This window comes from Cyphomyrmex costatus, unplaced genomic scaffold (genome assembly GCF_001594065.2).
Source record: "Cyphomyrmex costatus isolate MS0001 unplaced genomic scaffold, Ccosl1.0 scaffold17, whole genome shotgun sequence".
NCBI classification, from domain to species: domain Eukaryota; kingdom Metazoa; phylum Arthropoda; class Insecta; order Hymenoptera; family Formicidae; genus Cyphomyrmex; species Cyphomyrmex costatus.
This window is the reverse complement of record NW_017275715.1, coordinates 992182-1015976: the sequence shown is the minus strand read 5'-3', so window position 1 is coordinate 1015976 and position 23795 is coordinate 992182. Positions and strand designations below refer to the sequence as shown.

At 30.5% G+C, this 23795-nt stretch overlaps 4 protein-coding genes across 6 annotated transcripts in view; 1 reads left to right on the top strand and 3 right to left on the bottom strand.

Annotated features, from left to right (window-relative positions):
• LOC108771956 (multiple inositol polyphosphate phosphatase 1-like) overlaps window positions 1-6391 on the bottom strand; it is an 11560-nt gene extending 5169 nt beyond the window's left edge. The window contains exons 1-4 of the mRNA XM_018537380.1: window positions 6223-6391; window positions 5995-6126; window positions 5399-5574; window positions 5032-5152 (exon numbers count right to left, since the gene is read on the bottom strand). Coding sequence (XP_018392882.1) covers window positions 5032-5152; window positions 5399-5574; window positions 5995-6126; window positions 6223-6391 — 598 coding nt within the window. The remainder of the gene's footprint in view (window positions 1-5031; window positions 5153-5398; window positions 5575-5994; window positions 6127-6222) is intronic.
• Window positions 6392-6970: 579 nt separating this feature from the next.
• Window positions 6971-11278, bottom strand: LOC108771959 (tctex1 domain-containing protein 1-A). Its single transcript, XM_083287319.1, is given in 4 exon segments — window positions 6971-7136; window positions 8105-8323; window positions 10929-10966; window positions 10969-11278. Coding segments are annotated over 4 exon segments (657 nt in total). The 5' UTR covers window positions 11203-11278.
• Window positions 11204-14244, bottom strand: LOC108771958 (uncharacterized). The gene is made up of 5 exons (XM_018537385.1): window positions 14172-14244; window positions 12979-13198; window positions 12760-12850; window positions 12023-12253; window positions 11204-11402 (listed from the first exon to the last, which is right to left on the bottom strand). Coding segments are annotated over exons 1-5 (657 nt in total). The 5' UTR covers window positions 14173-14244; the 3' UTR covers window positions 11204-11288.
• PIG-G (phosphatidylinositol glycan anchor biosynthesis class G) lies at window positions 12175-23789 on the top strand. Of its 3 annotated transcripts, none has more exons than XM_018537376.1 (14): window positions 12175-12307; window positions 15563-15930; window positions 16499-16694; window positions 16776-16985; window positions 17350-17538; window positions 17802-18156; window positions 19986-20173; window positions 20695-20910; window positions 21221-21408; window positions 21811-21968; window positions 22111-22255; window positions 22379-22682; window positions 23137-23303; window positions 23385-23789. In XM_018537376.1, exons 2-14 carry the CDS (start codon window positions 15698-15700, stop codon window positions 23614-23616), a joined length of 2781 nt encoding a protein of 926 aa, XP_018392878.1. In that variant the 5' UTR covers window positions 12175-12307; window positions 15563-15697; the 3' UTR covers window positions 23617-23789. The 3 variants fall into 3 exon arrangements, with proteins under 3 accessions (XP_018392878.1, XP_018392877.1, XP_018392879.1); XM_018537375.1 differs by lacking the exon at window positions 12175-12307 and adding an exon at window positions 14358-14433; XM_018537377.1 differs by lacking the exons at window positions 12175-12307; window positions 15563-15930 and adding an exon at window positions 16317-16330.
• The last annotated feature ends 6 nt before the right edge of the window (window positions 23790-23795 follow it).

Genomic DNA, 23795 nt, shown 5'->3' with positions numbered 1-23795 from the left:
AGTTCTGATTAGAGTTCCCACTTCCTTTTGACGAGACGAAGAGTTCCCTATAGTTAATAACAAGAGTTCCGCTCAATAAACATTTTTTTTACATTTTTTAAAAATGGGGTGCTAACTTTTTATCGAATTTCGAGGTGGAATAGTTCTGAGCGGCTTAATAGCTTCAATTTGCGATTGCCTAGAGTTTCTGATATGTAAAAAAAAATTAAAAATTTTTGAAATAATAAAAATAAATTTAAAATTATGGAAAAATTAATTTTTAGATACAATAGTTCTGATGATAATTCCTGCTTCTTTTGACGATACGAAGAGTTCTCTATGATTTTTAATGACATATGCGCTTAATAATCATTTTTTAATAATTTTTTAAGAATGGGGTGCTAACTTTCTAACGAAATTCAAGGTCGCATAGTTCTGATCAGCTTAACAGAAGTATTTTGTGAATACCTAGAGTTCTTGATACATACAAAACATTTTTGAAGAATAATAAAGTTTTAAAAAATAGTAGAAATTTTTGGAAATATATTTTTGAGAGTACCGAGTAGTTCTGAGTTGCGTTTCTTATAGTACTCGACGAGTTCTATCGAAAACTGTAAGGTGGAAAAGCGATTGCACCAACGGTTTGCAAGATACAGCGATATTTGTCAGATCAATAATTTTTAAAGTGAGTATATCTCGGAAACCGTTGGTCCAATCGCTTTGAGCCCTAATACTTTTCGACAGAACTCGCCGAGACCTGTCCAGAACTCCGATCAGAACTACTCGGTACTCCCAAAAAATTTTTGACCAAAAATTTTTTTCTAAGTCCCACGTCGGAAAATTTTGTGGGAGTACCGAGTAGTTCTGATCGCAGTTCTGAACAGTTCTCGGCGAGTTCTGTCGAAAAGTACCAGGGCTCAAAGCGATTGGACCTATGATTTCCGAGATATACTCTAAAAATTGTTGATCTTCTGACAAATGTCGCTGTATCTTACAAACCGTTGGTCTAATCGCTTTTTCACCTTACAGTTTTCGATAGAACTCGTAGCGAACTATAAGGAACGCTACTCAGAACTACTCGGTACTCTCAAAAAATTTTCCGACGTGGGACTGCGAAAAAAATTTGAAGTTAAAATTTTTTGGGAATACCGGGTAGTTCTGATCGTAGTTCTGGACAATTTTCGGCGAGTTCTGTCGAAAAATATCAGGGCTCAATGCGATTGGACCAATGATTTCCGAAATAAAACTTTAAAAATTGTTGATCTTCCGACAAATGTCGCTGTATCTTGCAAACCGTTGATCCAATCGCTTTCTCACCTTACAGTTTTCGATAGAACTCGTCGTGTACTATACGAAACGCTACTCAGAACTACTCGGTACCCTCAAAAAAATTTTCTAAGATTTCTACTATTTTTTTAAAACTTTTTTATATTTCAAAAATGTTTTTTTATATATCGAGAACTCTAGGTATTCACAAAATAATTCTGTTAAGCTGATCAGAACTATGCGATCTTGAATTTCGTTAAAAAGTTAGCACCCCATTTTTAAAAAATTATTAAAAAATGATTATTAAGCGCATACGTCATTAAAAATCATAGAGGACTCTTCGTATCGTCAAAAAGAAGCAGGAATTATCATCAGAACTATCTAAAAATTAATTTTCGAAAATTTTTTTTTTTTTTTATTATTCGAAAATTTTTTTTACATATCAAGAACTCTAGGCAATCGCAAATTGAAGCTATTAAGCCGCTCAGAACTATTCCACCTCGAAATTCGATAAAAAGTTAGCACCCCATTTTTAAAAAATGTAAAAAAAATGTTTATTGAGCGGAACTCTTGTTATTAACTATAGGGAACTCTTCGTCTCGTCAAAAGGAAGTGGAAACTCTAATCAGAACTCCTGAGTACTATAGTTGGGGTGCTAACTTAACATACCCCCACACATTAAGAGTAAAGTGTCTCCAAACAATCAGTACTAGCCAACTTTTTGACTTTTTCCGACAGTACTGCAATAGTTCCAAAGAAATGTGCAGGTGTCGACCCGAGTACTCCTCGTTTAATATGTTTAAATAATTTTTTAAGTTTTTCGTTGGCACCGCACGTCAAGAGTAAAGTACCCCTAAACGGCCAGTACTGGCCGACTTTTCAACTTTTTTCTACTGCAGTACTACAATAGTTCCGAAGAAATATACAGGTTTCGACGCGAGTGCTGGCTGTTTAGAGGCATTATACTCTTGACGTGCGGTGCCAGCGGAAAAATTAAAAAATTATTTAAACGTATTAAACGAGGAGTACTCTTGTCGACACCTGCATATTTCTTCGGAACTATTGTAGTACTGTCGGAAAAAGTCGAAGAGTCGACCAGTACTGGCCGTTTAGGGGTACTTTACTCTTGACGTGCGGTGCCAGCGCGCGAATCGAAAAATTGTTTAAACATATTAAAAAGGTGGGTAGTGTCACTAAAACCAATCAGGAACTGTAGTACTCTTCGAGTACTACAAAATGGCGCAAAAAGAATAATATTTTTGAAAGTTGAGGTGCGAGCTCTTTTTTTAAAAATTTATTTAAAAATATTTAATAGCCGGTACTATTGTTATAATCGATCAGGAACTGTAGTACTCTTCGAGTACTGTGAGATTCCGTCATAAAAATCGGCTTTTTCAAATCTTGCGGTGCCACGCGAAGTTAGCACCGCATATTTTTATTTTTTAAAATTTTTGGCCTAAATCAACAGTACTATTGATGAAACCTATCAGGAACTCTAGAACTATTGCGGGTGCAAGCAGTACTGTTATTAAAATTTCCGATTTTTAAAGTTGAGGTGCTAACTTCACAGAGACTGCACGTCCATCCATTTTTCAAAGAAAAATAGCAGCAAGTGAAAAATCAACTACATATTCTTGAAGGGCTTTTTTTTGCTAATTTAAATTCTACTTCAAAAACACTAAAATCAAAATCCCCCTTATATTCCATCCGCCAGATTAACGAAAACAGATTTTAGAAGAATGAATCAAAACGCCATTTTGAACTTTCAATTTTTAAATACGGATTCGTAACGAACGTCCCCGAAAACCACCTGTAACCAAATTTCAACAAAATCGATGAATCTTAAGGATTTCTGTAACATTTCCGTCCGCCATATTGGATCAACTATTTCGAACTTTCAATTTTTGAGAACGGATTCGTAACGAACACCCCCTAAATCACTAATATACCTAATTTCACCAAAATCGAACAATCTTTAGGATTTACGTTAATTTTACGTTCGTCATATTAGATCCACTATTTCGAATTTTCAATTTTTGAGTACAGATTCGAAATAATCGACCCCGAAAATCCTCAAATACGAAATCACATCAAAATCAGAGAATTCCAACAGCCTCAACGAAAAGAGGCTTCAAAAAAGCGTGACACGCCAATTTTAAGATATGATGATACTTTTACACCAATAAAGAATTATAAATGAAAGATGATTATATTTTGATTATTTTACTGACGATTGTATATATTCCAGAAGGAAAAATAGAGCACGAGCTTATTGGGGATAAATCGATTTTTAATTGACATGTTAATAGTTCCTTAATGATATTGTTGGTTATAACATATTATTAATATAAATTAAACCAATATTTTATTAATTGTTTTTACATGCTGATGTGTTTCCAAAAAAGCTATTCTACTATAAGCTATAATTGAAACTTCGAGTTACGCGAATAAAGATCCTCTGGATCGTTATATATTTCACTTGCCTTGTATTTTCATATAGGAAGTATAGTTTACGATTTATTAACGTTACCATATGCAGCGAAGTGTCGTTTATCATTGGTAATATCTTTTTACGATTAATATCAAAAGCGCTTTCTACGAAAGATCTCATGCTTTCGATGGTACGTTGCGTAGCCGTTGATCTAATCTAGAATATAAACGTCAGGTTGATTAAATATTTATTAATTAATAATATAAATATAAACATTTTTTCAAATCTTGCGGTGCCACGCGAAGTTAGCACCGCATATTTTTATTTTTTAAAATTTTTGGCCTAAATCAACAGTACTATTGATGAAACCTATCAGGAACTCTAGAACTATTGCGGGTGCAAGCAGTACTGTTATTAAAATTTCCGATTTTTAAAGTTGAGGTGCTAACTTCACAGAGACTGCACGTCCATCCATTTTTCAAAGAAAAATAGCAGCAAGTGAAAAATCAACTACATATTCTTGAAGGGCTTTTTTTTGCTAATTTAAATTCTACTTCAAAAACACTAAAATCAAAATCCCCCTTATATTCCATCCGCCAGATTAACGAAAACAGATTTTAGAAGAATGAATCAAAACGCCATTTTGAACTTTCAATTTTTAAATACGGATTCGTAACGAACGTCCCCGAAAACCACCTGTAACCAAATTTCAACTATTTCGAACTTTCAATTTTTGAGAACGGATTCGTAACGAACACCTCCTAAATCACTAATATACCTAATTTCACCAAAATCGAACAATCTTTAGGATTTACGTTAATTTTACGTTCGTCATATTAGATCCACTATTTCGAATTTTCAATTTTTGAGTACAGATTCGAAATAATCGACCCCGAAAATCCTCAAATACGAAATCACATCAAAATCAGAGAATTCCAACAGCCTCAACGAAAAGAGGCTTCAAAAAAGCGTGACACGCCAATTTTAAGATATGATGATACTTTTACACCAATAAAGAATTATAAATGAAAGATGATTATATTTTGATTATTTTACTGACGATTGTATATATTCCAGAAGGAAAAATAGAGCACGAGCTTATTGGGGATAAATCGATTTTTAATTGACATGTTAATAGTTCCTTAATGATATTGTTGGTTATAACATATTATTAATATAAATTAAACCAATATTTTATTAATTGTTTTTACATGCTGATGTGTTTCCAAAAAAGCTATTCTACTATAAGCTATAATTGAAACTTCGAGTTACGCGAATAAAGATCCTCTGGATCGTTATATATTTCACTTGCCTTGTATTTTCATATAGGAAGTATAGTTTACGATTTATTAACGTTACCATATGCAGCGAAGTGTCGTTTATCATTGGTAATATCTTTTTACGATTAATATCAAAAGCGCTTTCTACGAAAGATCTCATGCTTTCGATGGTACGTTGCGTAGCCGTTGATCTAATCTAGAATATAAACGTCAGGTTGATTAAATATTTATTAATTAATAATATAAATATAAACAATAATAATAAATATAAATAATATAAATAATAATAATATATACAATACGATTTATTTATTATGTTAAAGAACTATTATATTATTTATTAATTTTATTTATTATATTAATTTTATATCTATCATATATATATTTTATATTGCATTTTACAATTGTAAGAAAACAAAAATTAAACCTCTCGAATCATTACCTTGAAATCCTTGGTCACGTTGCAGTCGAAGAACATCGGCAATTTTGTTCTGATTCTTTCGGCAAGTGACGCCAAATCTTTTTCACCCTGTACTGCTAAGTATTTTCCCTTTGTCGGAACCAGCTCGGGGTAGGGCACCCAATTCTTCAGATTCATCTTCTCGTCCTGAGATGTGCCTACGGGGAAAAAATTTAAGCAATAAGCAAAACATTAAGGTCAAATATTAAAACACGAGTACTCAGATGGCCGATAACAATAGATTTATTAATTTAGCCACCATCTTACGGTACATTTCGGCTTAACTTAGCCCTCTTTAGCTGTGAATCAACTTAAAATTTATATATTGTATAAAAAAACAAAGTAAGTGCTGATATTAAATAAGAAATTAACTTAAAATTATCATACATATATATATATATATATATATATATATATTTATTATATTTCCATCTGTGTCATCAAAATGTAAATCAACCCATTAATATTACGTTGCTCTTTTATCTTTTATAGTGCACTTTTTTATCTTGTAGTTTGATTTGTAGGACACACAATAATCATCAGTCAGAATTTAGAAACCTTGGAATCTTCTCACTCACAGGTCTCGAATACGTTGCTCGTTATTATTTGATTTCGAATATGGGTAAGATTCAAGATCTGCGCGATTATAGACTCGCCAGGATATCGCGTCCCATGTCTGACCAGCATCCATATCTGCGTCGGTTCGCAGTCTGAAAATTTTGATTAGGTTCCATTCAACTTTGACGAAGTAGAAAATCTTTGCTAATATTCATCAGGGCTCCTCTTATACGGCGACGAATACTCACTCGTTAGAGTCATAGTTCCTTCGGTACCATTATGAACGTAAGAATACGGGGTTTTAGAACCGGTGTAAGGATAAAAGCTCCTGTTTTCGGAGTGACAGCTCACAGGATTCCCTAACACTGCGCTTTTCGCCAGACATATTACGATAATGGGAAAGAGTTTTCTATACATCCTGCAAATCCTCGCTGTTTAAATGAGAAAAGGGAAACTATTGATTGACTTTAATCACATTTTCTGGAAACAATAAAGCAAATAGTCTTTCAAACAAATAAATCTAATGCGAGAAAGTAACGTAATATACAAGATGTTGAAATTAATCTGTTATTTTCGAATGATAAAAATTGAAATAGAAACGTCCACTGCAATAATCGTCAATAATTTTCAAATAAATTGTTATTTTAAAAATATCACCTGTCTAGAGAGATCACGAAATCTAAAGTAATATTTTCCTCCTTGAGAGAGAATAGCGACTACTCTCGCACGAACAAAACACATGGACTGATGGGCAAAAATGTTGTTTTCAACTCAATATTATTAGCGGACCATGTCCCTGAGATGATTTTGCATAAATGCAACCAGTTCTATGTATAATAATAGTGTTAGTGATTATTCCAGGTAGTAGCGCGTGATTTATTTGCGTAATCACGGAGCGAAAAGTTCTATGAAGGCAAAACTTTGCTATCTATTCGCATAATGAAACTTTTTTTTTTCGTAATCGAGAACTCATTGACGAATCCCGAAACTCGCATATTATTCATAATATACACCGAAGACGCTGCACTGAGCATGAAAAGTACGACCCTCGAAGGAAAAAGCGGAGTATTTGTCTCTCTCGCTGTCCCACAGAAAGCCGAGTGTGGTTTCTACGGATTGACTGGCCTTTTCGATTATTGTAACTGTGACAATAATTTTATGCCTGGAAGAGAAAGAACGTCCGAAGAATTTTTGTGATCCTCAAAGCAACACAGTTACATTCAAAATACATTTAATAAACGTTAGTGATTATGCCATCAACTGAAAAATAAACAATACAAAGTTTTGAATAAGATCATTATGAAGATAAACGTTTAAAATTTTATTCTTTTTTTAAATTATTTAATAAACGTTATAAAAACGTTTGTAAAATGTTTGTAACGTCTATTAAATGTTTTTTTTTAATAATTTATCATTTGTATACGAGACATTTTTATAATTGTATATTTAATAACGTCTATTTAACGTTTTTGTCTAAACCTTTTTTTAATGCAAATTATTTACTTGAGTATTTGTGATATTGCTAAATATTTATCGAATCAAATATATTAAAAAATTTTAAGTAGAATCCAGAAATTTAATATCTCTCTCGTGCATTTATAGATTTTCGGATAAAAACTTAGATAAGAAATATAAATAAAACTATAACTTACATAAATTAGATAACATTATCTGAATATCTACAATAATAACTATAGTCAGTAATAGCTGTTACTTTTAACGAATTTGTTGAGTACTTTATTAAAAAGCTTTATTAATTAATTCTCTTTTTATTAATGTTTTATTTGTTTAAAACTTATAACTTTAAAATATATATTTTAAGAAATTTTTTTTAATTTGTTGAAAGATTTATACTAACGCACTGTTTCTCAAGTTACGTCCCTAGCTGTTTCTCAGCATTTATAAATATACCTTCATTATTCCGTTGAATAATGATTATGTTAATTTTAAGAATCAATTTATACTGATTATGTATCTTTTTTTAATCTCCTTTAAATTAATTCCTTCTAATAATACTACACTCGTAGAAACTTGTTATTTACATATACTTATAAATTAAATTGTTTGTGGAAATCCCTTTCCTCGGGAATATCATCTTCAAACCATCGAAAATGCAAATCTGCCTCGCACCTGTCGAAGTTAAGTTTCTTCACGCGCCGCCGTATCTCCGCGGCAATGTCGCCGCATAATTTTGTGGCCTCCGCATCGTCGTACGCGATTTCGTCCAAACGATTGTTCATCACCGATTTCACAATCTTGTCCACCAGATCGATCTTGAACGGATTTTCTGACTCCATACGATAACTATTTTGATATTTCGGTGCCTGCGACAAAGAAATTATTGTCAGTCTAAGGCAAGCATTCAAAATTGGTTCTTATTTCAAAACTGTTTTAGTAATGTCTTAAAACGCTAATACAGTCTTCTGATTAGTTCATGATATTTCAAGACTGAACTTAAGACAATTTGGAATATAAAAACTGATTATGAATATCGGTCTATGATTGTGTTTCAAATCTGAAAAATATGTATAATAACTGCAGGCTCGCAGTTTACTTCAACTAAAAATTGTATCACACAAAAATATTATTTTTATCGACCCATTTTTATCAAATATCGCCTTGATCTTTATTCATTTATGTTGAACATTTCTCAATTTCATTTTTACTTAATATTGGTAGAAAGGTCAAACAACGAGCAATTATAAATAGGTTAAAACATTAAAATTAATTTATTAATACAAAACTAAGAAGGGCAAAGAGCCAAATATTTTATTTGGCTCTTTGCCCTTCTTAGTTTTGTATTGTTTTATACATATAGAGCCTTCTCACTAATTATTTTAATTTATTAAAATATCAAAAAAAAAGATTAAAATTAATTTTCTATTAATATGTAATGTTAAAAGTTTAGTATTTTAATAAACTAGATATTTTAATTTTGATCTTTTTACCAATTTTATTATATTTGCATTGCAATTTCGAGTTTTAGAAAAATGTTGCAAATATTGTATTTACAACTTTTAAGATCTTTCTTTTAATCACTTTTTGTTTAATTTTTATTTTATTAAAAAATGTTATTTTATATATATGTTGTATTGTAACTATATTTTATGTTATAAAATATATCTTATTTATAAAATATCTATTTTTTATATATTATATATATGTTTTTCATTATTTATGTTAGAATTACGTTCTAAATTTATGTTTTTAAATTGCTTTTATCGATTGTCATTACATAACTCGCCAGATAAAAGGTATTGATTTAAAATTTATTAGAGAACTGTTATCAAACTAAGATCTTGGCATTATGACACATCGATGCGAATTCTGATGATGCCACGTGATTCGACAGAAATATTTCATATCGATGTTTTTACCTCATTGTCGTCGCAAGTTTTTTCACTGCCTTCGAGTTGGAACGGCATAACGTCGATTTCCTGATAAATTAATCAGAATGGACCTCTAGTAGTTTGTAAAGATTTTCCCACTCTTCTGCAACAATTCTCTGGTTGATTAATCCTTGCAAGGACGCACGTATCTAAGGTAAACGACAATCTGTTACTTAGAAACGCTGTCAAGATCGATCAACGGAAGCAAGAATAAATATTTGTGCATGAGTTAACAGAAATTTAAGAAAGAGGCTTAAATACGGGTTGAAAAGACAAAATTAGATCAGATTGTTGTTCATCACTGATAGAAATAAAGGAATAAAATATACGAGAAATACAATAAGAACATACAACAATTCCTATAAATTACAAAATTAATCAATTGCATTACAAAAAGTTTAAAATTTATTTAAAAACTTATTTAAAAGCAATATGAAAAGTATAATAAAAATCACTTATTTAAAAATGTTTTAAACTTTTAAAATTTTGAATAAACATATTGTAAAAATGTGAAACTTTTAGAAATTGTTTTTCTCTAGTTATTTTTTTTACAATTTTGTAGAACTTCTTAATCATTTTATTACTCACAATTTTGTGAATAACTTTATGTTTTATTATAAGGATGTTACATTACAGACAGACGTTATTTAATAATCATCTTTATTTAATTGTACATTGTATTTAATATTTGTAATATTTCCACCAGCACAATTTTCTCAATCACGAGCCTCAGAAAACGACGTGTTTTTATTATTACTTAACAATTCCTTTTCTTTCTACTAATATCTCAATTACGTAAAATGCATGCCAGAAAAATGCGTTGCCAAAATCGAGGGAATATATAAGCTTGCTTCAAAAACGATTTATGGATACGATGTGGAGTAAGAGCTTCTCGAATTCTCTTGAAACTTCCAAAGATTTACAGATATTCCAAAGAACTCTAATAATATTCCATCGTTTCGAGAGATCGATCCTCAAGGACGCAAACATGAAAATACATTCTAGAGGATCGTATGAAGCGTTTCTTTTGATTTTTCGCCACCTTTTGATCCATTATCGCTTATAATTATTAATAGTGCGATAAAAATACGCTCTCTAAAATATACTGGTATTACATTTATCGATACGTCAATTCCATTCACAAATCCTAAAGTGACACGACGAAACGGTCGTTATTTTCCAAATTTCAACGTGCAAGATCACAAGAGAAAGACACAGTTTCGAATAATTATTAAACTAAAATATCACTAGCTTTAGAAATTAATAATATACGTATGTACATATATTCATTATTTATAATTATAATCTATAATCTTTGTAATCATCTTCCTCTTTCGCGCCTACATTACAAGAATACTTATAAAATTACTTGCAATTATAAGTATTCGTTAATTAAAACATCGTTAATTTCCAAGTAAGTCACTTATTAAATTAAAATACCTAAAATTTCCGATAAATAAACTGAAAATGTTTATTTATCGGAAAACGTAGAACGCAGAGTTTAACAATTGTGCGTAAATGGTTACATAAACTCTCAAAAACTTAAAAGTAAACAATTTTAATACCCTTCTGCCTCAGTCCGAAGAGACTTGCATTCGATTCTTTAATTCTTTCGCGTTTCTGCAGAACTGGCGACGGATACATCTTCGTGAGGTAGGCGTCTAAAACTTTTTGCACCGTTAGCCTTTTGATGAGAGTTTCTGGTAGGAGCGGCTGCTGGATCGTCCTCGAGGGCGTCAAGCGCGTAAAGCGCGAACTCTCGACATTATGACGTACCGCTTTCCTTTTAAGCGACACAGTCAGCACAATTATAAATATCGTTCTATCATTGTCATTCATTGAATATCAAGAAGAATAGAACGTCGTTTGTGTCGAGTGTGTTCTTTAAAAGGAAAGCAACTTATGTAAAGCAAAGCGATGAAGCTCTAAGACAGCATCTCCACTTCCGCTTGAATGTTTTGACGTGCCTGCTCCTCCAGCTTGTCACGAAACTCCACGGTGGCGAAGATGTTCGGGATTTGCAGGAAGTTCTGCAATACCTGAAAGACGCAGGAACGTGAAAGAATTGCGCGAAGATAAATGTAATCACCCCTGTCTTACTTATCTTATTTACGCTAAATTATTTTCTAATTCACAAATAATATCTAAAGTAGAAAAAATATAATATGTTATAACTCTGTCCTTGATTAACATTCTGACTTCTCTTCATTAAAAAACTTTTTTTCGATAATCTTCTAATTGTAAGTAATTTTGAAGAATACTTGAATCTTTTTTTTTTACACAATCCAACGGAAATAATGGAATAAATTCTAATATTAATAATTTCGGAGAATACAATAATTGTTATGTTATAATTTATTATAATTTACTTAGGAATATTATACTAATTACATTAACTATTTAATTAGAATAATAATAATTATAATTATTATTCTCAGATTGTTATTAAAATTTGTTTCATTGATTTATTAATAACATTTTGTAAAAGATTAAAATATTTTCCAATTATTATTATAATAATTAAAATTATACAATAATTGTCATAATAATAATAAATATTATTATTATATTAGGACGATTTTCGTATTCTTTCTTATAAGTTCTTCGACGGATTATATTTCTGTCGTTCACATTTCAGGATTGATCGGAAGTGACTCACCTTTAGTCGTAGTGCCGTATACATGGGTTCGCTAAGGAAAGAGTATTCCCCACGTATTCGCTCCCTGTATTCAGCGTAATTTTCCGGAGAGGAGCCGAGTACCGCCATATCCAGATCCAAGAAGTAGTGAGCATCTTCGCTGCCGAAGGCACCGCCTACCTTGTGCGCCTCGGTGCTGTGAGTCGCCGCTACTTTGAGCAGAGCACAGGTCTCTTCCCTGAGTTCCGCATCCTGGATGATTAAATTACTCAAATTACTTTCATGAATGTAATCAACGGATCTTGGGTATTCATCTCTTTTATTTCATTTTTTATTAGACTTTAAAATGATGAAATCTTAAAATACGGTATAGTTAAAATTATTTGTTTTCTATTTTTTAGCGTTTTGACATTTTTTGTATTATATGGAATATATCTATCCTGAACTAATTTATCATGATAGGCACTTATTTTTTTATCTCATGTCTATTCGACTCCACTGACAAAATCTCACAAAAACTGTAATTAAACTTATTTTTCTTTTTGTATAATTTATATTAAAATATCATAAAATGAGTCTTTATTTCTTTTACTTTATTCTCGGCTCTCTAAAATATTGACAAATCTTAAAACAATTATATAATTAAAATTCTTTTTATTTTTGTGTTTTATTTTTTACTATTTTACAGTGATAATTATGTTAAAAATTAAAACTTACAAGAAATTAATTAACAACAAAGTTTCAAGCTGTTTACTTACCGACGGAATTTCGGCCTCGTCAGCAAAAGCATTGAAGTGCTCGAGATTTTTATCTTCACTAAAGACCAAAGCTTTAGGATCGTACTCAAAGCTGCAATAGGATATTCAAGTCAATTGCTGTCAATGAGAGCAACAATACAATATAACGATTCAATTGAATAACAGTGAATAAATAACAGCATTCTGCTAAGATTTTTATCGTTGCATTCAGCCACTCACTTTTGAAAAAATATGGCGAGCAGAACAGCTCGCGGGCTTTTGAGATTACTTTTGATTTCGTAGTAGTGATTTAACTTCTCCCTGAGCGAATCCAGATTGTGGTACGTGCGTTTTTCTTCTGAGTAGACTTCCTGCAGGCGCGTGAACCAAGAGTCGCAGACCGTAGCGTCCAGGTCTTCCGTAGCTTCTTTCCAGCTGTCTTCCAGTGATGCCATTGCCACTAAAATTATTCGATATCCATTTAATGTACGACGAATGTTTCACAAACATTAAAAATATGTGCGAGAAAAAGGAATTGAAATCGCCGTAAATGATTTATTAATTAGTAGCTGACGTGTTTACTGTATAGACTGATATATCGCTTCAACAAAGGTCGCAATTTCAGTATGAAGAATTTCAATTAAAACTGAAACGATTTACGCTTTTCCGGAGATTAATACTGAAATGATTAAACAGCAAGTGATTTAATGTTTGAGGAAAATTAGAAGGAATATTAACTATTTCCAAGAATTTGTAATTAAATGTTTGCTTCAAGACGTTAGTCGTTAATGGCTAAATTAATTAAAATTTAATTATCTCTTAAATTTTCTTTATAAAAATTTAATACTAAGAAGTGATTAATTACTTATTAAGCACTAAATAACAATGCTTTTAGTATTAAAAATAACTAGTTACTATCTTTTAATATTAAATTAACTAGTATCAAATTAGTTTTTTGTAAGGGTTGAGAATGGAAAGGAATACGATTTTTGTGGTCATTTCTGTTTCTATTTAACAATCTAATGAAAAATCATAATTTCAAAAATAGAATATTGAAAAGAGAAGATCTTTACATCCAATTTAATATCAGTAATTACTCATTTTAAATAACTTATTAAAGCATTGAAAGCAGTTCTTTTAATAGTTAAAACAAGTAATTAATCACCACCTTTTGTTATCAAATTTCTGTGAGAAAACTTAAAGATGCTCAGGCATTTACAGATGTGTAGAGATCAATGCCAGAGGATAACGTAGAATATTAAACAGTCAATTTCGTTCAAAATTGAAATGGAATTCGCGGATTCAAAATGAAGGAAAAATCTGAAAGTATCCACAGAAACGTTCAAGAAGCCGCGACATGTCGGGGGGACTGCTATAGGAGAAAGAGATCATAAACGCGAGTTTATGCGAACACGCTGAATCGTGGCACTCACTTAATTTCCGACGGACGAGGAGCCGCGGACACACGGTGTTTCGAGACAGATGGGAAATTACCGGGACATGATCCACTCGCGAATGAGCCCCGCTAAACTAGCGGAGCGTTACGTTGCGCCGCGTAGACCGACACAACGGTCCACCTCCACTTATTGATCGGTGGTGACTCGTTCCTGAACTTGTGGGTGCGACAGTTCTCGTCGCACATATGAAAATCACGCCTTCCTCGCGTGCGATTTCCGAGGGATCTTTGTAGTACAGGTACGATATTCATAGTCCGTCTTATTTTACGATGGTCTTAAGAGAGACGTCCTCAAGATCTCATACATCTCGAATATATCTTTAAGATTTCTCTATAATGTATTTTAAACTATATTTCTGTGTGGGATAATATATAACCCTGTGATTTGTGTGGCTTATAATATCTTAAAACTGTAATACTTAAAACAATTTCGAATATAATAATTAATTATACCGGTAGATTCGTTTTTAATTACTGCACTGGATTGCACAATTTTCCTTTTCGCTTTCACAATATTTTAAACATATAGTAAGGTCTGTTTTTTCACTATTAAATTTATAATATCAAATTATATCCAATTTGAATTATTTTTAATCATAATTCTTATAGATCGCCACTATTTCTACTTATTATGTCGTTAATTTAATTCAAGAAATGTATTATTGAGTTTGTACGTTAATATAATATAAATACTTTACTTTGAAACTAATTGTAGGTATAATAATTCAACTATGATATTAAAAAATTGATTATAGATATGGTTGTTTTTTAACCACATGTAGTTTTATCAAAACAATACAATTTGACATACTTAAAAGTTAAAAATAACAAAATATTGTTTAACTCATGAAATTAATTTGAATTTGATACTTTAATATTTAAAAATAAATCTATATTAATTACTTTAAGTACAAACATTGTACACTAATTACAAAAAATAATTGATTAATAGTAATATTAATAATAATTAATTTTTTTTATAAAAAGAAAAGAGAAAAAGATGATTCGCAAGTACAATTTAAATGATAAAATCAATCGTTGTTTTCTTCTGTACAAAATGTAAAAAAAAAAAATTTTCCGGATACCATGACAATTTTAATTACGATTTTCAAATTTAGCAAGTAAAACTGAGAAAAATGATCGTGTTCAGCAGACTCAACTGTTACGAAGCAAATGAGTGAGTGCTCATTGCTATTGGTGTATTCTTTTAGAATTTAGATCATCCAATAGCAGCAATTGTTCACGGATCCGCTTCGCAACAGTTGAGTCTGCTGAACGCGATCAATATGAATACTACGATTCTTGTGTACTCTCCAAATTACCTAAAATGCATCAACTTCTTTTTCAATTTATTTTCTGGTATTCCAGGCACGGCAGAATAGCTGAAATTTTTTAAATCCTTCGGGAAGGAACAAGTCGAGAGATCGGATATCGATTGCGAGAATCGATATACTTACTCATATCATTTGATACTATTTGATACTTTGATAACCGGCCACAACTATGGATAGATGGGATAGAAAACATACAAATGAAGACGCTATAAGGGAACAAAGTGCCATAGTTTGTATGTCACTTCGAAGAATAACGTTCCAATTGATTTTGTTGTTGTTCTACGTATTGCTAATTACACCGATCTTTATTTCTCTTTTCTTATATGGCTTTTTACCTGTTGCTCATTATACTGATGCGATCGCCTCGGAATTGGATATCCCGGATAGCATCGGTAACATGAAGTAAGTTAACCATAATATAATGAAGACCTAATGTAGGTTGAAATGTGTTTGTATTTTTCTGTGGAATTCTTTATATATGTGTATTATGAAATGCTCTAAGATTTCTCACATTTTATAATTCCTGATTAAATTTACAAATTCTGGAAAAATTAGAATATTTTATAGAATAAGAAATTTTAGAATATATATATTTTTTTAAATTCACATAAAAGAAAAATTCTAAGAAAAAATGTAAATTTTCTCGGTAGTGTGAAATGTTCGAATTTGTATAAAAATTCTGAGAAAAATATTTATCAGTTCTGAAGAGGACTTCCAATGTAAGGAACAAATAGATACTTTATAATTAATAATTTATGAGAGAATAACATATCAATACTTCCAACACTGCAAAATATTAAAGGTAATCTACAGAGAGTTACAATAACATAATTTTAGTTTAATTAATACATTAAGGAGACAGAAAATTATGTTCAAGGTGAGACATAATCTTGTTAAATAATTATTAATGCATTTATTCTTTAGTAGTAATATTTTAAGTTAAAAATATTAATTATATTATTGTTTCCAGAATAAAGAATCATACGCTATACACACCGTTGACAACGAAAGTAATAATTATGGTGATCGATGGGCTAAGGTGGGACTTTGTTGCGGATTCATTCGGAAAAGAAACCATGCCGTTGACGAATGATATCCTGACCAATAACGGATGTTTGCTACAGGCTAATTTACAGGCACCAACAGTGACGATGCCTAGAATAAAAGTAAAGTTGCAATGATTTTGCTAATTTATTCGAAAACGTTTTACGCTAAGGAACTAGTTTGTAAGAGTCTTTATTTATTAGGCTATGATGACTGGTACAGTGCCAAACTTTATAGATATAGTACTGAATTTTGGGAGTAAACCTCTGCAGAATGACAATTTATTGCTTCAAGCAAAGAAACACGGGCACAAATTAATATTTTATGGGGACGAGACTTGGCTCTCTCTATTTCCTCATATATTTAATCGTCACGATGGCACTACTTCGTTTGTTGTTACAGATTTTACAGAGGTAATTAATATATTATACAGAGTGGTCTACTTAAATTGAAAATGTTTTTAATTGGAAAAGTATGAAATACTTTTGTATGTGGAATAATTATAGAGAAATTGTTTTATATTTATAAGATTACATAATTTAAACAAAAGATCGTCATATTTTTTATTGCCTTTAATAACTAGAAAAAAAAGAATGATAAAAATACAATCCTCTTGAAATTGTTCCTTTTTTATCTAACTAAAACAATATTTTGTATTCTCAAAAGTAAAATAAAATATTTAAGGTTTTTAATTTAAGTAGAAATAAGTTATTGTCTTATTTCTTTATAGCAAGATTATTCTTGGGAGACTGACTGTTATTTACAAATTTTAAACAGGTAGATAATAATGTGACTCGACATATAAAAGATGAGATGTATCGTGACGATTGGACTGTAATGATTCTTCATTATCTTGGACTAGATCACATTGGTCACATGGAAGGTCCAGCTAGCATTTTAATTAAACCTAAATTACGAGAAATGGATAGGATTATCGATGAAATAGCCCAAAATGTGGACAATTGGGTTAGTATTTAAAAAATTATCTTAATTTTTTTCTCTTGATCTGAATATATAATACATAAAAATAAAATTTATACGTTTTATTTAGAAGAATTTAATATTAGCATCATTTTATTTATAGCATAATAAAATTAACAAAAAAATTAAAACTAATAAATAAAGTTATAGACTCCTATAGTTATAGATCCATGCGCTTCTCTCTATAGCCTTTTTTTACATTGTATACATAATAAAATTCTGTTGCTTATTTATTTACTCATTTTTAGAAAAGAAATGGAGTACCCACACTTTTCGTCGTTTGCGGCGATCATGGAATGAAGAACTCTGGCGGTCACGGTGGCTCAACGCTGGAAGAAACAACAGTGCCGTTTATTGTAATAGGAGGAACTCATTGTGCATATCAGAAAAACTATGAACCAATAAAGATCGAGCAACTCGATGTTGCAGTGACATTATCGGCCGCCCTTGGACTACCCATTCCTTCTACAAATCTTGGCTCCGTGTTCCTGGACAACATTTACATTCTTGACCACCATAATTGGCTTTTCCTTCTCTATTACAACACGAAGCAGGTGTTTGATCATTTCCGGCGACTCGTACACAACGAATCGGAAATTGAGAGTAAGCATTTAACTCTTATGAATTATTTGTAAAATATTAAGGATATTTATAGATATCCAAATAGCGAGAAGATAAAAAATTCAGATTATATCAAACAAAGATATTTTTCTAAGCTAGATAAGATCATTTACATATTACTTCTTCCTTTGCGTACACATCTTATTGTAACAACTGATATCACCTCGTGGATTGAGCGCGTCTTCAGGTGGCAGTCATAGCCGACGAAGTAAAAACTTCCGCCGCGGACCAGCTTCCCAAGCCAAGTCATGAGCTATCGTGATGAAGATCGTCGATGGTTTTTTCTCTAAATTTCACGATTCATATATCATATTTGGAGCTATATTAATCAAATGTGTCGATCAGACATCGCTTTACTGGCTATCGACGCAGATCGACAACATTTCGCCGTAATGTAAACTTAAGATGATTGTTTTCAATGAACTGTACAGATATTTTCGGTCTTGTGTATGGATTCCTGGTTTTCTCGAGTCCTCCGTGATCGTGTTGAAGCGATTGGATCGACAAAATCCGAGTTTCAATATGGCAAATTAACAAATAATACGCCGAGAACTTAGGAGTTTCCAAGGAAGGAAGAAATGCATTTCTTGGGGTGCCTGAATTAGATTTCAAGAAACTTGAAGCATCTAACCACTTCATGGCTTAACTAGATCTTAGGCAGATCAACTTTGTCTTTAACAACATCAATTAGAAGAGTTTAATTACGACTAGTCCATAATATTTAGCTAGCTTTTTTAGCTCGACCGAAATAGATTTAATTCTTTAATGTACATAAAAGGCTACAATCTAAAAATATTTTTTATATCACAAGTTCTTGCGTGGCATAACAAAGAAAATTAATATTCTTTTATAAGTTAATTTTTTCAATTTTGTATAAAAACAAATAAATATCAAGACAAATCCTTTATGTATAAAAAATAATTTAGCGTACGTAAATTAATTTCTATCATTTACTTTCATTTAGTGTTTTGTTTATTTTTCTTTTATATATTTTTCTTCAGAAAAACTTGGTCTAATAATAAAAGAAAAAGTTTAACTGTGGGTAGCCATGAAAGCACTAACAAATTCCTTCGAGGTTTTAATTATTCAATCTCTTTTTTTTTATTTAAAAAAGATTTAGGAATACTGGAATTTTCTTTTAAGCTTCATCAAAATTCTCGCGTGAGCGATGAAATCTTAAAAAGAAATGTTGATTAAAAATTTGTTCTTTGCAAGCTGACACCGAATAGTGAAAAAGTTTCTTTAAAAGAAATAAGTTTTTTTAAAGAGAAATTAAGAGATGCTCTATGATTACATTTTCTTTTTATTATTGCAACTGGAAATCTCACTGAAACTTTTTAAAGCATTAATGAATTAAAACAAACTACTATTATAAATTTCAAATATCTAGTTCTAATTTGCTAACCAACAATAAAGAGAGGTTAATAAAGAGAGAATATAATTTCAGATCACAATTTTAAGGAATAATTGATTAATTATTAAATATTAATTAATAGGAACGTTTTGATTTAACTTAGTCTTCATCAGTCTTCACACAATAAATAAACAAATAAGACGTATAAAAATTATCAGAGTGAGACCACATTACAAGCTGAATTACATTTAAATTGGAATATTAGTGGTGTGACATTCTTACACACAAGTCCATTAGAATATAAATAAAACATATACTATTCTTCGTTCGGAAGCGAGGAAAAGTAAAATCAAGATGATAAATTTCTTGTAAAAGTAGCATCTTTTGTTATCTCTTGATATCAGAATATTCCGAAATTTCAAATTAGCGTTTACAAGATGAATTCAATAATTTCCAGATGTACTCCAGAAGTATGTGAACGCCGTGGATCTGCATGTTGCTTGGATGAATTCAAACAAGACAGATATTGAAGATATCATCTTCTCTTATAAACAGATTCTTAATGAGATGAAAGGTACTATAATTAACAGCATAGTCAAGTATGACTTTCGTTTGATGACTGTTGCCGTGTTTGCCCTGTGTCAAGTAAGCAAAAAAAAAACAGATAATTTCAAAAGTTCTAAGTATATAAGAAATTGTATTTAAAGAGGATTCAAATCAAAGTGAATCTTCAGTGAAAAAAAGCTCCTATAATCTTAAATTTTTTATATTTAAAATTTATGAAGATTTATAAAAAAATAAGTTTTAGAGATTTTTTATAAGTTTTTTAAAATTCGGAGATTATAAAATGAGAAATTTTTAAATATTTCAGAATTCACATATACAGTACAAGGAATTTTAACATCTAGATTGTTTCACAACACTTAAAAATATTCTCTAATTCATACAAAAATTTAAAAAATTTAATTAAAAAATCGAAAATATACAGAAACTTCACACAAAATTTTGATTATGTGAAGAATATTAGAAAGATTTTTACTAGAAAAGGAATCAAATAGATAGTTTTATTAAATATAATGAAATATGTAACTCTGTAAATTATATTTAGTATCTTTTACTTTAATTTAAGGAATTTTAACATAGTTTTACTCTACATCTTCTTTCAGATAATTATCATCTTGTTTTTTATGAGATTCCCAGTTTGGACTATACATAAAAAAACTGCATCTTTTTTTCTGTGCTCAGGAATTATATATTATTTTCATAGTTTTGAGAACGCAACTTCTTTCTATCCGACGAGTATACTGTTGTTCTTACTAGTCATCGGTGTTATATATAATAACTGTGAACTTTATATAAATAGCAGGTATTGTTTGTGTCAGGTGAGTAGAGAACCAATATTTATTTAATTTCCAGTGTTAGATAAGAAAAAAATATTGATTTAAACACTACAAATATTTGTTGAGCATAAAATAAATAATTACACATTTATTTAATGTATATAAATTGAATAAGAATATTCTAGTAAATATTTTACTATATAAGTACTTCGAATTATTTTTATAATAATAATAATTGCTATTATGATTATTATTTTCTGCTGTATTTTATAATAATAATTTTTGAACTTGTATTTTTTTCGAAGTATGTTCCTATTGTGATTTTTTTAAATTTTCAATTTTTGACGTATAGATGTATACGACGGGACCAATCAGACGTATAGTATTATTACAAATTGGCACGTTATTACATATAGTGAGCCTCGCCAGTAGTAGTTTCATCGAGGAAGAACATCAGACATGGTTTTTTTTATGGGCTACTGCAATTGTAATCATTTTGTATCATCTTTTTATAGAAGATCTTGTATTTCTAGTAAATAAGTGAGTAGAATTTTTTTCCCTGATATATAATGGTAGATCAAATTTGACATTGACATATGATTTGTTCACGAAAAGATCGGTATATTATTTCTATAAATTCTTCAGAGATTGTATTAGAAATTTTACCATATATTTTACATGTGAAACAAATAGAAATTAATACATTAAGTACTTCTTCAAATATACGTCTATTTCGAAATATCACATTGCGCTTTTATTATCTATTCATTTGAGATAAATATGAAAAATGTAATCAATTATATAACTTATCAATTTATTATATAAATTTATAAAAAAAAAGGAATGATATTCATGTCAGATTTGAATTATCTGTAGCGAGGCATCGAAATATAAATATTTCGCTATTTGATGCGAACAGGTATGTCCAAATTTTATTTGCAGCCGTAAGGATCTACTTTTCTGTACGGTGCCACTGCTTTTTTTCGGACACATATTTCTGCGAAGGCTAAACAGTACAGACAACAGGCGGACCGATCAGCTCGACATATTTGAGTGGTTGAATAAAGATAAAATCTGGATGACAATTGTACTTTTAATTGGTATAATATCTAAATGCTAATAAAAGTTTTAAGTACAGATAGACTTTTCTAATTATAAGTGACTGGGGAAATTAGTTGTTTTTTTTTATAAGGACAGACATTTTTTATAAAATTTGAGTCAGTAGTTTGTGATTATTTTCAGCACTCATTTTGTTAATTTTGGTTACTTTGGAAGAAGATAAATATAAGAAACAATCGTTCTTTCTGAATATACCTATTGTGATATGTATATATCTGCGCCACATGTGTAACGGTACCGTCATAAAAATTCCATTTTATTCCTCAAGGTAAATCGTATTATATTTACATATTATATTTACATTATACGTAAATATCAATTTATTAATCGTTTATTAAAGACTGTATGAATGAATTACATATTCAAGAAGCAAGTTTTTGTGTTTGTGTAGTGGAATATATGAAGTACAAATATTTTGGGGAATAATAATGCTGTCTCTGATAAACTATGGATACCGAGTGATAGTAAGACTTAAGTATAGTAGACAGTATTTCATACGTACGATGTTCTTACTTATTATAAATACATGGGTGATGATCTCAGCGATGTTGCACAAACCGCACAACGTGATACTGTTACCGGTACAGCTCATGACAGGCTGCTTAATTGACTGGATATTGAGAGAAATATCCTGTTCGCTTGATCTTCATGTTTACGTATATTATTGGCTGGGCAATGTATTTTATTTCTATCAGGTAAATATTTGAAATTATTATTAATGCGTATGAATAGAAGAGAAATCTCGAATAGAATATCTGTAATCAAATCTTTTAAATAATTCTTAGTGAAACTTGTATCTGCGCGGGTACGTAGGCGTATATGTGAAAGTATTGCTTTTTTATAATATTATATTATTTAAATTTATATCGGAATTGTTTTTCTATTATTTAAATTTCTATGAAGTTTCGTTGGAGATGCAAACATTCTGAAGTTAATATACTTCAACAAATACTAGAAATTTTTTTTAATATACTTCATATTTAAGTCATATGTTTATAGTATAAAAAAAGTAAACGCTTCGAATTTCAAATCCTAAATATTTTTCGAGAAACAATACAAAATCTTTTTTATTATAACTAGTTCAATAATTCATTGAGATTGTATAAGGATTAAGCTGATCACTTATTTCATTGTACATTAATATTTTAGGGAAATTCCAATAGCCTAGCGAATATAAATATCGCGGCAGGATATGTCGGTCTACGATCCTACATGCCTTTTGTTACTGGTATGTATTTAATCATCAATACTTATTCCGCGCCTGTTCTGGCTTACTTCCAGTTCATTTACTATATACAGTTAAAGCTACCGTTTTGGTAAGTACTCAACGAATTCTACAATTATCGTATTATGATTAAATTAGTATGCTCCTTACTAACGAGAAAATCTATTTATAGCTGCGGCATATTGAATATCGTACGTGCAAATAAGATTTACCTCTCATGGAGGCTGTTGACGACAACTGCTTATATGATCATTGTCATCATCCTTCGTGACCATTTGTTTGTGTGGTCGGTGTTCTCACCAAAATTGTTGTATGAGGCAACATATTCCGTGATAATGTGTTGCAACATACTATTAACGTCGATTGTGATTATGGTGCAATTTATACCATTCAAAAGTATATAGCCTAAAATTGTGACAAAAGACGTCTTTCATCTTTTAGACGCAAAAAATATCTTATGGCCTGATTTCAGACACTTTGTTTTGGGACGATTCTTGATTAGACATTGTACAATGATTATAACTATGCGATGTCGTAGAAACCGATGCAAAAAACGAACATGCGTTTGTGTGTACAAATAAAT

Coding starts and splice junctions, on each gene's coding strand:
- PIG-G (XM_018537376.1), top strand. CDS start 15,698: ATGGATAGATGGGATAGAAAACATACAAATGAAGACGCTATAAGGGAA. Junction 17,539..17,801: donor CCCAAAATGTGGACAATTGG/GTTAGTATTTAA, acceptor ACTCATTTTTAG/AAAAGAAATGGAGTACCCAC. Junction 20,911..21,220: donor GCAGGTATTGTTTGTGTCAG/GTGAGTAGAGAA, acceptor TTTGACGTATAG/ATGTATACGACGGGACCAAT.
- LOC108771958 (XM_018537385.1), bottom strand. Junction 12,851..12,978: donor CTCGCCATATTTTTTCAAAA/GTGAGTGGCTGA, acceptor ATCCTATTGCAG/CTTTGAGTACGATCCTAAAG. Junction 11,403..12,022: donor ATACGGCACTACGACTAAAG/GTGAGTCACTTC, acceptor TGCGTCTTTCAG/GTATTGCAGAACTTCCTGCA.